This window comes from Mirounga leonina, unplaced genomic scaffold, assembly GCF_011800145.1.
Source record: "Mirounga leonina isolate KUSES-001 unplaced genomic scaffold, KU_Mleo_1.0 Mir_176, whole genome shotgun sequence".
Lineage (NCBI taxonomy): Eukaryota > Metazoa > Chordata > Mammalia > Carnivora > Phocidae > Mirounga > Mirounga leonina.
Genome location: NW_023270454.1, coordinates 60094539 through 60109629, shown reverse-complemented (window position 1 = coordinate 60109629; position 15091 = coordinate 60094539). Strand labels below are relative to the sequence as shown.

At 36.8% G+C, this 15091-nt stretch overlaps 1 protein-coding gene across 1 annotated transcript; it reads left to right on the top strand.

Annotated features, from left to right (window-relative positions):
- The first annotated feature begins 2745 nt into the window (after positions 1-2745).
- On the top strand, positions 2746-15025 carry EXOSC9 (exosome component 9). The gene is made up of 12 exons (XM_035023134.1): positions 2746-2908; positions 3260-3354; positions 4050-4169; positions 4299-4401; positions 5318-5455; positions 7235-7317; positions 9279-9411; positions 10501-10589; positions 11213-11359; positions 11939-12123; positions 14430-14508; positions 14881-15025. Exons 1-12 carry the CDS (start codon positions 2843-2845, stop codon positions 14963-14965), a joined length of 1323 nt encoding a protein of 440 aa, XP_034879025.1. The 5' UTR covers positions 2746-2842; the 3' UTR covers positions 14966-15025.
- Positions 15026-15091: the final 66 nt, after the last annotated feature.

Below are 15091 nucleotides of genomic sequence, written 5' to 3'. Positions count from 1 at the left end.
CTGGCCTCTGTCTGACTTCATTTTCAAACACATTCTCTCCCTGTGGTAGCAAGATGGCCCCTAACAGTTCCAGACTTGCATTGTCGTTAGAGTTCATAATCTTAGAGAAGGAAAGACCTACTCTTTCCTAGAGTTCACATGTCAAGACTGATGAAGCGACTCTTTTTAGCCCTGCCTGGGTGAACAGGCAATGAGGAGAGAGGGATGGAGTTCCATGATTAGTAGGGCCTGGTCATACCCTGCCTCCTATAAACATTAATACCAGAATAATGTGGGATCAGGAAAGGACATTTCTCCAAAAAATAGAAGGATGCTGGTCAGACAAAGCAACAGATGCCCAATAAAGAGGGGAAAAAAAGATGTATACTCAAATATTTTGTTGAAAACCAGGTTATATTTAGACAGACAATCCAGGTTAATATTCTGATTCAAATTGATTATTTTTAAAGAGCAGAATGTACAATATTATCTGAACCTCTTTTCAAACTTCAAAAAAAATTTTCCCCCGAAAACATGAAGCCAAGGTCCCTTGGGTGTTTCAAAGGTTTCTTACTAAAAATAAGATTATGATGTAAATATATTTTGTGATGGTATGTAGATGTGGGTGGAGACGGGTTATACATCTTTGGATTAACTCCAGTAAAAGGCAGATGCTGAAGTGTTAAAATTACAATAACATAATAGTGAAAGTAGGAAAGAACAGTGGGAATTCTACCCAAGTGGAGAAAAGCAAAGGCAAAGTAATCAAGTAGCAATCTCAGAACAGCAATCTGACATGGCAAATCAGGGTGATTTCAAGGGAAGCCTTTGGCAAGCCAAAAAAGGGAAGGAAACCAATTGAATAGCTATCCTGTCCAAAACACTGTTAGATTCTTTCAACTTAACACGAAGTAATTATTCTTTCCAAACTAAGATACAGAAGCTGAAGTTCAAAAGATTACTTAGTTCACTCAAAGTCCATTAGAACCCAAGTTTATCTGAAGCCAAACAACATTCTTTTTCCATTACCAAGCTGCCCCCCAGGAAAGGATAGACTACTTCAGTAAAGGCCAACATTTCAGTTCTGAAGAAAAGAGAAATTCGTAAATGCCCACTAAAAGAACACAAGGATTTAAATGATGAAGTTAGCCAGGAATTCTGTTGTGAAGTTGTACTATAAAAGAACTTACGTTGTTAAAGAACTTGAATGGCCTATACTCCGTAATCCCCTTGCCTGTTTTGAAAACCAATTCACTGAGCATGTGGACATAGTTTCTGTCCACTTTCCTCCTTCACAATTTCTGTCTTCAGGCCATGTTAAGCTCATCCTATCTCATTCTTGGCTAATGTTGCTCCTTCTGCTTGAAACACTTCCTTTCTTCCAGATGGTATCATGGCTGCTCCTTCTCATCACTGAGAATTTACTTAACTCAAATGCCACCTCTACAGAACAACCTCTTTCTGCAACTATCCCTATTGAAATAGCAACCCCATTCTCAGATAGCATTCAGAATGTGAACTTGGGGTTTTGTGTGTGTTTAAGTTTTTATTGTTTGTCTCTTCCAAAGGGAATATGGGTTCCTTGAGGAACAAGATTTTGTCCACCCCTTTTCTCCAGCACTTGGAATTATTCTTGCCACACAGAAGGTCCTCACACACACACACACACACACATACACAAAATGTAATTTATTGAGTACATGAATTGCAAGTAGTACAAACAGACTACACTGTATCACTGGTAGGAAAAAAAAAAAAAAAACTTGTAAAAAAAGACGAAAGTAGGGGAATGGAGCCTGAAAAGGAGTTACAGTGACTATCACCTCAGAAACAAATGTTAACAATATTTGCAAACACATATGCAAACACAAAAAAAAACACATATGCAAACACACACACACACAAAAAAAATTTGCAAAAAAAAATATGCAAACACATATTACTTACTCGTTCCAGACACTGTGCTAAGCGTTTTACATGTATTAACTCGTTTTCATCCGACATAATAAATAGGCTTATCACTCCTACTTTGCAGATGAGTAAAGTGAAGCACATAAGCTAACTTGGCCAGGGTCACAGGACTTTGGAGATCCTGCTTTTAACGGCTTGATACCGCCTCTCTAAAGAAAAGCTGAGTGGTTGGCGGCGCAAGCATCCGGTTCCTCTATGCCCATAAAAATAAGTTTATCGGCTTAAAATAACTGGAGAGACTGAAAAAATAAACAACAAATTTTGTTTCAGCTAGTGGTGATTATAACACCGTTAGTTACGAAGTGTCAATATTCTAAATTCCTGTCAACTTCTCAAGTCTACGAGATTTCACCTTTCAGCCCGCAATACCCCACTTCACCGTCTCAAGTTTGCTCTCCTCCCTCCTCTCCATTTCGCCCGTTCATTCCAGTGTTTCTCCACTGAAAATGCTACAAACTCTGCCTTTGCAGCTTTCTGGCTAAATCTCAACTTCCTCCTCTGTGTAAAATAACAATAATACCTGCCTAGTCTACCCCGCTAGAACTGAAGAAAGGGTGAAATGCGAAAGCCCTATATACTGATATTAATTTCTACCACTGATCGTTGTTTTGGGGTCCTTTTCTTCCCTACAGTTTCTGATAAAAGAAATAGAGCTTTACGTTCAGAAACCCGCCTCCTCGAAGGCGCTCGCCTCTCTCGAGCCAGCGCCGCTAGCGCCAACATTGCTTTGAGCTTGCGCACTGGCGACCGCCCCCCGCCCTGGCTTTCCTAAGCCGCCGAGCTCTGATGACGTGTATTTCTTGCGCGTCAGAGCGAGCGTGGAGCGCGTGCGGGGATCGAGTTCACTTTTCTTAGCTGATTCCGGTGCCAGTGTGTGCTGTGGTCCCACAGCATGAAGGAGACACCACTTTCAAACTGCGAGCGCCGTTTCCTACTCCGCGCCATCGAAGAGAAGAAGGTAAATGGTCCCGGGAAACTTCGCGGTGCGTGGGCGCTCTGGTCGCACCGCCGCTCGCAGCCTTCGGGTTTGGTCGTACAGGGCTGGCCCTCGCAGGCCCAGGGAGCCCCTGGAGGGAACCGCCGGTGCGGTCCCCCAATCCCTCCACCTTTTTTTTTTTTTTTTTGGCTCCAGTTGGGTTCAAAGCTGGAGTCACACCAGCGACTAGTAGTGCTTGGGATCTGGTTTCCACTATCCTATGCGGAGTGGTTAGGAATCCACTTACCTCCAAGTGTTTGTTTAGCCCTGGCATAGAGTAGCTGCTCAATAAATATTTGTTGAAGGAATAACGAATGAATGTTGTGCTTACAGCGGCTGGATGGCAGACAAACCTATGATTATAGGAACATCAAGATCTCATTTGGAACAGATTATGGGTGCTGTATTGTGGAACTCGGGAAAACAAGGTAACAAAGGATTCAAATTAGATAAAAGCTCAACAGGGAAAAGTTTAAAAGGACCTTATTGACTCGGTTGTTTACAAAGCAGCTAAGAAGTATGCCAAAATAAGTATATTTTCTTTAATGCGAGAGTTTTTTATTTTTAACCATAAATATATTTTTCATCACATGAGTATCACATAGTTTTCTGATCTCTTTAAGTCATATATACAGCCAGCAGTAATTGCCCTGAATTTGTTTTCTGCACTTCCCATTAAGTAGGCCTACTTTTCTCATTTTCCTGACATGAGAATTAGGTTTTTAATATTCATTTGGAAGCTGTGAGGATATTGTTCAGATAATGTTGGCCAGCCATGCCATATGAAGACTCTTAAGAAATCTCTCAAGTTTTCAGGCCATCTTGTGTCAATAAATATTTGTTTTAGAAAAGAGAAGATCATTGATTTAAAAAAAAATCTGTGGAATAGTCAATATTGTAATAAGAGATGTTTTTTTCTTGTCATCCTTTTGTGTATGCCAATATGTGTTTTATTTCTGTGTATGCTCTATACTTTATATGTAATTTCAGCCTCTAATGATATATCATACTGAGTATGTTGTTACTCGGAGTAAGATCGAAACTTAACTGGTACCTGTTTTAGATTTATTTTTAATTGGAAAGGAGATCTATTTAGTTAACAGATTTGTACTTTATTTTGCAGAGTTCTTGGACAGGTTTCCTGTGAACTTGTTTCTCCAAAGCTCAACAGGGCAACAGAAGGTATTCTTTTTTTTAACCTTGAACTCTCTCAGATGGCTGCCCCAGCTTTTGAACCTGGCAGGTATTTAAATCTTTTTTTTTTTTTTTTTTTAAGCTGCTTTTTAGCCAGAGGAGAACATAACAGCAGTGAGCTATTGTTTTAATGCCTGGTGTTATATTTCATGACATTAGCCCATTCCTATTTTCATAGGCAGTCAGATCTCTTGGTGAAGTTGAATCGACTCTTGGAAAGATGTCTAAGAAATTCGAAGTGTATAGACACTGAATCTCTCTGTGTTGTTGCTGGTGAAAAGGTGGGGAATATGCCCAAAATTCTTAATCTTAGGTTGAGTATTGTTGATTCATGGATTCCTATATCTGTGCTTTTATTCTCAGAGCTTCCATTAATTCAATTTTATACTGATTCACTTCATTTCACATGTTCCTGAGTGCTACGCATAGAACTTTGTCATCTCTCTCTCTGAAGGGACAATAAACATTGGTGAAAGTATCAACTTGGCCAAATGTGTGTAAAAATGTCTTATTCAAAGAACTTGTGGTTTTTCTTATATTGTTTTAGTATGTTCTTTATGTGAGTTGATAGAAGCAGGTAATGTGTTCCTTTTTTTATGAATGAGGAACTGAAGAACAGATTAAATCCTTCTTTTGTGAAGGTTTATTGACTTACACAGGGCTACACAGGGAGTCAGTGGTAGACTGACATTGGAAATGTTACTCTCAATAAATTGTGCTGCATGATGATGTTTTAGAACTTTACTCTTGATTGGGGTATTTTGACTATCTTTTTGACTCCAGAGAAGTCACTTTCCACATTATATCCTTGAATATGATCCTTCCTATTTGGATTACATGTAAGGTTAATATAAATACTGTTATGTAAAACCTAAGAGTTTGAGGTTTTTAAGTTAGGAGACAAAATAAAAATATATTTAGGATTGGGAAAATCTTAGTATTAATTGTGCAATGGTTCTATTTATTTAGAGTGTATATTTTACTCTTGTCAGATGACTCATAGAAAGGTGAACTACTGGTACTTCAGTTGTTGGCCTGGCTTAACATTTCTCTTAATGCATTTTTATTGATAAAATAGAAGGAGTAATTGCATATTTTAACTGCAAGAGAAAAATTTGCACGCAGTGTTACTTTCCTTATGAATAGCCACTGGTTGTGATCAGTTAGGATTTATTTTTGTTTTAAATTCACATTCAGGTTTGGCAAATACGTGTGGACCTACATTTATTGAATCATGATGGGAATATTATTGATGCTGCCAGCATTGCTGCAATTGTAGCCTTGTGTCACTTCCGAAGACCCGATGTCTCTGTCCAAGGAGATGAAGTAACACTGGTAAGCTCCCATGATTCGAGCCACGCTTCTCCCTATGAAAGAATGAATATCCTTGATGTTCAGGCAACTTGTTATTAGTGAATTCTTATTGTAGATGGTAATTAAGTATGTTCTGAAATTTGTTGATAAGGCAAAAATGATATATGGTCAAAATTGTCCTTGAAATCTCTCAAATCTTTTGTATCAAAGTGTCTGTCAATAAAAGCACACCCTATCTTGGTTTTCTAGGATAAAACTAGATGACGTTTTTCTTGGGATTGAGCACTAGATGAAGCGGTTGGCTTATGTTTAGGAGCCACATGTGTGAGAAATACATGGTTCTCGGCACGTTGAGATACTTGTGCTTAGTCTCTGGCATAAGTCCTTCAGAAACAACTGGAAGGTTTATTAAAACATTGCTAGGCTCCACCCTCAGAGTAGGGTAGGGGTAGAACCTACAAATTTGTACTTGTAACAGAGTTCCCAGGTGATACTGATGCTGCCAGTGGATGGGCCACATTTTAAAAACTGTTGACATGTACTGTTTACATTGCCTTTCTTTTGTGCTAAGCATGTCATTGTCAATTTATATGAATTCATGCAGGAATAATGAAAGTACACTGGATAGTTTGAGTCTTAAAGTTGTGAAAGGAAACATCAGATGCCCACATTTCTGAGCAGTCATTCATTTGCTGTTTTTAGGCATTAGACTAGAGTAGACTCGAAAGACTGAGAGGTAGAGACAAAGGTTTTTTTTGTTTGTTTTTCTTAAAGATTTTTTTTATTTATTTGACAGAGAGAGACAACAGCAAGAGAGGGAACATAAGCAGGGAGATTGGGAGAGGGAGAAGCAGACTTCCCGAGGAGCAGGGAGCCCGATGTGGGGCTCGATCCCGGCACCCTGGGATCATGACCTGAGCCGAAGGCAGATGCTTAATGACTGAGCCACCCAGGCACCCCAGAGACAAAGGTTTATTAACAATAGAGATGTTCCTTTAGTAAAGGGAATTGGTGTGAGGAAGTAAAAGAGAGAAGATCAATTTAAATATATTGTAGAGTTATTGCTGGTGGTATAGCCACATTGGAGAAGTTTGGGAGTTTCTTAAAAAGTTAGTGTCAACTTACACAGCCCAGCAGTTCCATGCCTAGGAATCTACTCAGGAGAAATGATAGTACATTTTCAGTCAAAGACTTTCATGTGAATGTTCCATGGCAGCATTGTTCATAATAGCCCCAAACTGGAAACAATCCAAATGTTCATTAACTGGTAAGTCAAAAAACAAAATGTGGTATATCCACACAGTGGAATACTATTCAGCAGTAAAAAGGACCAAACTAGTGATATATACTGTAAGATGGATGAAACATGCTAACTTCAAAGGAAGCAGACACAAAAGACAAAATTGTTTGATTCCACTTACATGGAATGCTTGGGGCTGGGAGTGGGAGTGAGAAGTGACTGCAAATAGACTCAGGGAGATTTTGGCGGGGGGGTATTGGAAAGGTCAAAAAACTGGATTGTGGTAATAGTTGCATAACTCTAAATTTACTCCAAAGTGACTAGATACATACTTATGATGAATGGATTTTGTGGTATTTATACCCCATTAAAGCTTTTTGACATATGCATAAAGTTTTAAGGAACATGAGTGGCAAAGTCGAACAGGTAATTGTGAAAGAGTTAATTTAGGTACTCAACTGACGATTAAAGGAATTATATTTTTTAATACTTGATGTGCAAGGTGTTTTTTTATGTTTATAATTTAGTGGCTAATTATTGAAGCTTTTATTTTCAAACAGTATACACCTGAAGAGCGAGATCCTGTACCGTTAAGCATCCACCACATGCCCATTTGTGTCAGTTTTGCCTTCTTCCAGCAGGGGTAAGTCTCATGCTTGTCATGGGCTGAAATTGTACATGTAGCTAGGAACTTTTTTGTTCTGTTCAAATGTGCTGTGGATAGATGAACAAACACCTCCTCTAATATTAAAGCACCTTATATATATTTTTTTCTTCATTTGTGAGAGCATTAGTTGGCAAAGAGCTTTCTCAATGGAAGTGACAAATTCTTTTGTAATGAGAAGACTTCACAACACTTTTCATAGGATACTTATAAATTTCCTGCAGCAAGGGACGCCTGGGTGGCTTAGTCGGTTAAGCGTCTGCCTTTGGCTCAGGTCATGATCCCAGGGTCCTGGGATTGAGTCGCATCGGGCTTCTTGCTTGGCGGAGAGCCTGCTTCTCCCTCTACCTGCTCTGCCTGCCGCTCCCCCTGCTTGTGCTCTCTCTCGCTGACAAAAAAATAAAATCTTTAAAAAAATAAATAAATTTATTGCAGCATGGTGGTGCTAGAGATGTACAGGTGTTAATAGAATTGTGTGCTAGGCTCTAATTCAGGAAAGTAGGCTGAGAATTACTGTGGATTAATGGAAGATAGGACTTTGGAGCATTTTAGAGGAGCAAGTCACAAGGGGGAATGGTTCACAAATGGGCTAAATCTAGTTTTCTTCAGCTCTCTAGTAGTTTCTTCACAACTTACTAATTCTTCCTACAACAGAAAAACTGGAGTCTTAGGTCCATGTAGTGGTGCCTTTCAATGAAAATTTGAGCCTTAAATCTTCTCGGAAACAAAGGGAGATACAAATAAGATATTGTTGGGGTGCCTGGGTGGCTCAGTCTTTAAGCATCTGCCTTTGGCTCGGGGCGTGATCCCAGGGTGCTGGGATCGAGCCCTGCATCGGGCTCCCTGCTCCACGGGGAAGCCTGCTTCTCCCTCTCCTACTCCCCCTGCTTGTGTTCCCTCTCTCGCTGTGTCTCTGTCAAATAAATAAAATCTTTAATAAATAAATAAATAAATAAGATATTGTAACAATTTTATGAATAAAAACTAGGGAAGCTTTCAATTTTTAGTCATTGTAGTGTAGAATTTCATTAGTGGGAAGTAGACCAGCACTGTAGAAATACAACATGAGCCATATATGTAATTTAAAATTTTCTAGTAGCCACATTAAAAGTAAAAAGAAACCGGGAAAATTGATTTTGATATATATTTTATCTTATATGTAAAATATTATCTTAACATGTAGTATAAAAATTATTCATGAGATATTTTACATTTTTTTATTTCTACTAAATCTTTGAAATCTAGTATTTTTCACTCACGTACATCTCAGTCTGGACTAGCTAAAGCTCAATAGCCTAGAGGCCAACATTGGACAGTGCAGAAATAGTATTCTTTTATTGAGCCATTAGCAGAACCTAGAAGCACTTCAGGATCTAGGACACACTAGGGGACATTTAAAATTAACAAATTAATATTATGTTTTTATTAATGAGCAACAAGTTGTTTAACCAAAATGATAGCATTAGGTTTAGATTATATATTACTTAAAGAAAACCAATATGAACTTAAGTGAGTTTACTTTAATAGCTAGTGATATCCCCTTAGCATTTATTTTGTCCATAAAAATATAATTCTTATCTTTTTTCCCATTAAAATGACTCACATCCACAGGCTCAGACCTTCACTGTGTTGACTTTATTAATGCTATCTTTTTTTTTTTTTTAAGATTTTATTTATTTATTTGAGAGAGAGAAAATGAGAGACAGAGAGCACGAGAGGGAAGAGGGCAGAGGGAGAAGCAGACCCCCTGCTGAGCAGGGAGCCCGATGCGGGACTCGATCCCAGGACTCCAGGATCATGACCTGAGCCGAAGGCAGTTGCCTGACCAACTGAGCCACCCAGGCGCCCTATTAATGCTATCTTTTAAAAATATTCAGTATCTTAAAATTGACAAGCATTCAGCCTCAGATTTGCTCAGGTCCATTTAACATTCATTTCAGTACATATTTATTGGTGGATCCCAATGAACGAGAAGAACGTGTAATGGATGGCCTGCTGGTGATTGCCATGAACAAGCATCGAGAGATTTGTACTATCCAGTCCAGTGGTGGGATAATGCTGCTGAAAGATCAAGTTAGTGCTTTGATTAATGTTCTATTAAGAATAGGTCTTTTCTTTTTAGAAGCTTTTTCTTTGTTTTGTTTTGCTTTTTCTTGTTTTTTTAACTAAAAGCCATCAAGGATATTTTCAGTGATTGATTCTAGGATATGTTAGAATCTGGTTTCAATATTATTACATTCTGTTGACTGGTGGCTACAAGGTTTCCTTTCTTCCTCGCTGCTCCCATGTATGGCCCTCCAGGGTCTAACCCTTCTACATAGAGGAACACTTTTTTCTTCCCAGTGAGAAAAGAGATTCATCTCCCTATTCAAAAAAAAATAAAAAGGTGTCAAAAGGTAGAAATTAGGTACTCTCAGAAATTGGGTTCAGTAAGCAGTAGTTCTCAAATCCAGCTACATATCAGATTCACATAAAGGCTTCTAGAAAATAGATTGGCATATAGCATGTAGCACAGGTTGGGCACAGAGGCTGCTTTAGTTGGAATTCCAGTTCTGCCTTATATTAACTGACCTTTTGCAAATGATTTCCTATCTTTGTGCCTTGGCTTCTTTATCTGTAAAATAGGGAATAAAGTTATGTGTCGACACCTTGTTAAGGAATGTTAAGGATAAACACATGGGCATATTGCACTGTATAGCATATATTAAGTGTGCCATGTTAGTTTCTATTACCAGTATTATGACCACTGTCAGATCCCTATTTCCAGAGATTCTGATCCATTAGGTCCATGAGGCCTGGGAATCTTTGCTTTATAGTTTCCCAGGGGATACTGCAGCCGTATCTTGAATTAATGCTTTGGATCACTCACACAGAAAGGTAGTTAGTGCATCCCTGAGTATATAATGTATGTCTGTGGCCTTTTCAGTGGTATCTTTTATACTGTCAGAGAAGTTTTTGAGTCTGTTTTCTTAACGTGATAATCCTTCAGATACTTTAAAACAAGTCTCACATTTTGCATTCGTGTTTACATTGTATTTTCGTATTTTAAAAGGTCAAGCTTATATTTTAAAGGTAGAAAAACCATTCTCATATTTCTAGTTTTGTTAGAGAAAGCTGTGTAGTTTGTTGTCTTTAAATAATAGAATGCACTTTTATAAATAGGTTTTGAGATGTAGTAAAATAGCTGGTGTGAAAGTACTGGAAATTACAGAGCTAATACAGAAGGCTTTGGAGAATGACCAGAAAGTAAGGTAAGTTTAATTTTTTTTAGAACTAAATGGTCTTTTTATTTTTAACAGATTTTTCTGTTAAGGACTTTTCTTCCATAAGAGTAACCATATTAATTTTCACACTCCCATTTTTCCTTATCTGTTAATCTAAGTTGAATATACGGGAGTGTTATATTGTATTCCACTTTAAATATAATCTGAATTGAGAAGCCACATAATATTGGTCTTTAAAAAAATTAACATTTTCTTTAGAAAAAATAATCTAGTAGCTCAAACTAACAGAAGTAACACAAACTGGGGTTGGTTCTCTGCTTCTTCTATAACCCAGCACTTCAGTGTCTTCTGTAATGTGGGAGGTAATACCTACTTGGTAGGGCTGGTTTGAGGATTAGAAAGTAATATACTTAAAGCACTTAGCACTTGCCTGGCACGTGGTTCAATAAATTAATTATAGTAACTTTTTATTATTTCTCTTGATAAGCATAATAAATTGGTAAGGTTAAGTTAGTCAGATAGCTTTTTTCCCCAGTGTTCCTCTCCCATCAAAAGGATAAAATGGTTAACTTTTCCCTTCTTGTTTTCTCTTCCATCTATCATTCCCCCTCCTCCACCTCTCCCCACCCCCAAATAAAAAACCCACACAGGAAAGAAGGTGGAAAATTTGGCTTTGCAGAGTCTATAGCAAGTCAAAGGATCACAGCATTTAAAATGGAAAAGGCCCCTATTGATACCTCCGATGTAGAAGAGAAAGCAGAAGAAATTATTGCTGAAGCTGAGCCTCCTTCAGAAGTGTATCTTTATTGGATGGTTTTTTCAGTAACAACATGATTCATAACACTTTTGGCATTATTAGGTATATGTGAAGGGTGTACATACTGAAGTTTGTTTTCTGAAACACTGTTAGAGAAAACATTTAAGATACAAGACAGTGATTAGTCTTATTAAGTCTTCGATATAACATCCACCTCTTCAACTATCCTACAAAAACCGAAAATTTTCTATCTTGTTAGCCAATTTATAGCGTTTTATTTTCCTTTGGAATATTGTTCCTTAATCTTAGTTAAGCACTTTATATATATACTATTACATATTGTTCTTGGAAATTATTTATTCACCCATTTGCCATATTTATAACTGCAACTGTTGAGAGCCAGTATGTCTCGATATTTCTCACCATTGTTTCCATAAAATCTTACCTGAGTTACGTTTTTTCTTGCTTATTGTTCAGCCACCCATAGTGTAGCTATTAGTGACATTTTTTCGCACAAACTTGATGCACACTTCAGTCTTAAAACTTTTACTCTCCTCTTTTTCAACACTGCATCAAATAGCAGTATTTTTGTTACTCATAATTTTCTTAACTTGTTAAGTGTTTCTAATCCTGTGCTTTGGACTCCTGGAACTGCCCAAATTGGAGAGGGAATAGAAAACTCCTGGGGTGATCTTGAAGACTCTGAGAAGGAAGAGGACGATGAAGATGGCACTGATGAAGCAATCATTCTTGATAGTATAAAAATGGACACTGGAGTAGAAGTCTCCAATATTGGAAGCCAAGGTAGGTAACACTTCATTTATGGCTTCTATGTAATTATATATATTATATATATATATATATATATATATATATATATATATACTTTCCTATTTTAGGGATATACTAAAATATATATACTTTCCTATTTTAGGGATCTTATTTTTATATTAGCAGTTCCTTTTTTAGAGGGGCTAAGTATTTTGTGATTTAAATTTCAGTTAAACTGTTGATGCTAACTACAATATTAACTCCAATTGTTTTCTAAAAGAATGTGCTTATCTTTGTGGAGTTGTGGTACTCTGGTATGTAGTGGCATTTTTAGTTAAAAATGTTTTGTTCTTTTTTTCTATGTATATCTGGGCCAGTTTTAAAGGGATGAGTTTCTTAAAAAGTTCATTCCTGCATGCTGTTTTTTCTTTGTAGTTTCTAGACTCAAACATAAAAAACCTGTGTCATATCATAACATGTATTAGAACTGTCCAAATGGAACTGTTTATAATGTTAGAAATGTTCTATATGTACACTGTTCAATAAATATAATAGCCACTAGCCACATGCAGATGTTGAGCATTTGAAATGTGGTTTGTGACAGAAGAATTCTAAATTTTAATCTTAGCTAATATAAAATTAAATAGCTATATATGGCTGTTAATAGAGCAGTATTAGAACATACAAAACTCTAGAATCACTTGGAATAATGGTAGTCCTGGATGTTCTTTGCATTCTGAAAGCTGTAGAACTGGAGAAAATTGTTTTTAACTTGCGGATATTTTTACTATTCGGAAAACCAAATGCTTGCTTGGCCCATAATAATCATGAATTGAGTTTTTCAAACCCAAATCATACAAGGACGGATGCAGCAAGTAGGCTGGCAGAGAACTAAAGGGTGTATTTACTAAATCTAGCTGAAAAAAAAAGTGTTGATACTGTTTAGGTATGTAATGTACATACCTGCCTACCTACAGGGAATGAAATTCTCTGTAAACATTACTGAGAGCCTGCCAGGGTTTTTTGTAAGGAAAAAAAAAATCCCCATCAATTGGGAACCTTTTTCAGCTTTCCTAGTGGTTACTTCTATTTGGTATTCTTCTTCCAGACCTTGCTGTATGTATTTATTTACTATATATTTACACCAATATAAGCTGCTTTAAGCACTTACATTTAAAGGACTGTGAATGAATCTTTAGAATTTTTTCATGTCATCAGCCACATTTTTAAATGCTACACAGAATTCTAGCTTTGGCAATAACTAGGTTGGCTTAATAACATTCCCTTATTGATAAATGTTACCATTTTCTGTTACAGTGCTGCAGTAAAGCATCTTTGCATAGGCCTCTTTATATATTTGTGAAATATTTTTCTAAGATTAGTAAGATTAATACCTAAACATTCAGTTACTGCTTTGAAGAATAATATTTTCAACTGAATAATGAAAGTGGACCTAAGATAATTGGGAGGATAAGGCAGGTAAAGCCTTTGTAAAGCATATGAACACAAGGAGAAACTAATTGAAAACTCAAAGATTGATTTATATACATCATTAACTAAGGCTCGGGAGAAAAATTGGCAAAAGATATAAAGTAATTCTCAAATACAAATGGCCAGTAACATATTTCATGGGCAACCCTAGTAGTAATAAAGGAAATAAATTCAAAGCAAAAAGGGATGTTTTCTAACTACTGTATCAGACAGTATTAAAATTTAGGGCACCTGAGTGGTTCAGGTTAAGCATCTGACTCTTGATTTTTGCTCAGGTCATGATCTCAGGGTCATGGGATCAAGCCCCAGTTCGGGCTCCACGCTCAGTGTAGAGTCTGCTTGTTCCTCTCCCTCTGTTCCTCCCCCTGCTTGTGCTCTTTCTCTCCTCAAATAAAATTTTGAAGAAAAAAAAAAATACCACCATTGGCAAGGGTGCATAGGAAAATGAGTTTTTCATATAAATTGAAACAGTATTTTGGGTGGATTTGGCAAAATATCTTTTAGAATATATATACCTTTTGACCTAATAATTCTGTTTCTAGGTATTTTCCTTTCAGTGTTGTTTATAATAGGGAGAAGTTATATAGACTTTCCCCCCTATTATGACATGTACAAAATGGTCATATAATTACAGAATTTTTAGGAAGTAAAGAAAGTATGTGTTATTTTTCAGAGCTTTGCCAAGGAGTCACTTCAGGGAAGGAAGAACAAGTAGTTCTGTAAGCCTTAACTCAAGAGTAGCTGGGGCTATTTGTATGGAAATAGAGTATTAGAACTGCTGACATAAACCCACAAAGAAATTTTCCGAGAGAGTATACTTATATTGTTTCCTTAACATTTTCTTAAAGATGCCCCTATAGTACTCTCAGACAGTGAAGAAGAAGAAATGATCATTTTAGAACCAGACAAGAACCCAAAGAAAATAAGGTAACAAATTTCTGGTTTATTTCAAATGTATACACATAAGTCAAGACTTCTCTGGTTTTATTCTTACCATATTCTACTATAAACAAAGACACCCCTTTTTTATTTGAAATCCGGCTGTTCTTTCTATGGTTTCTTCAAACTGAGATTTAAAAACAGGATCTAATTCTATAAAAATGTATGGATGCCTTTTAAGGTTACTGCATTTTATTCTTAGTTGGCAAATGTTACATATTCTCCTGGGGGGGAAAAAGTCTCCTATTTTGGTAGTTCAAAATTTAACGAGCAGAATGGTGTAAGTCTGGTAAACCATCCATGGTATCGGCTTTCTAGTGCTAATACTGTAAGTAAACTGTTAATTTATTTTATTCACAGAACACAAACCATCAGTGCAAAACAAGAAAAAGCACCAAGTAAAAAGCCAGTGAAAAAGAGAAAAAAGAAGAGAGCTGCTAATTGAAGTTCACATAGTTGTATATTTGTGTATATAACTATTAAAAGGATATTTATTCAGTGCTAATAACTTGAGTATTTTTCTATTCACAAATCCATTATAAAATCTAGTTGATTCTTTATATAATTTTTT

Excerpts from the sequence above, each read along its gene's own strand:
- EXOSC9 (XM_035023134.1), top strand. The coding sequence starts at position 2,843 with ATGAAGGAGACACCACTTTCAAACTGCGAGCGCCGTTTCCTACTCCGC. Across the intron at positions 4,402-5,317 it reads GTGTTGTTGCTGGTGAAAAG|GTTTGGCAAATACGTGTGGA; the intron begins GTGGGGAATATG and ends ATTCACATTCAG. Across the intron at positions 12,124-14,429 it reads CTCCAATATTGGAAGCCAAG|ATGCCCCTATAGTACTCTCA; the intron begins GTAGGTAACACT and ends ATTTTCTTAAAG.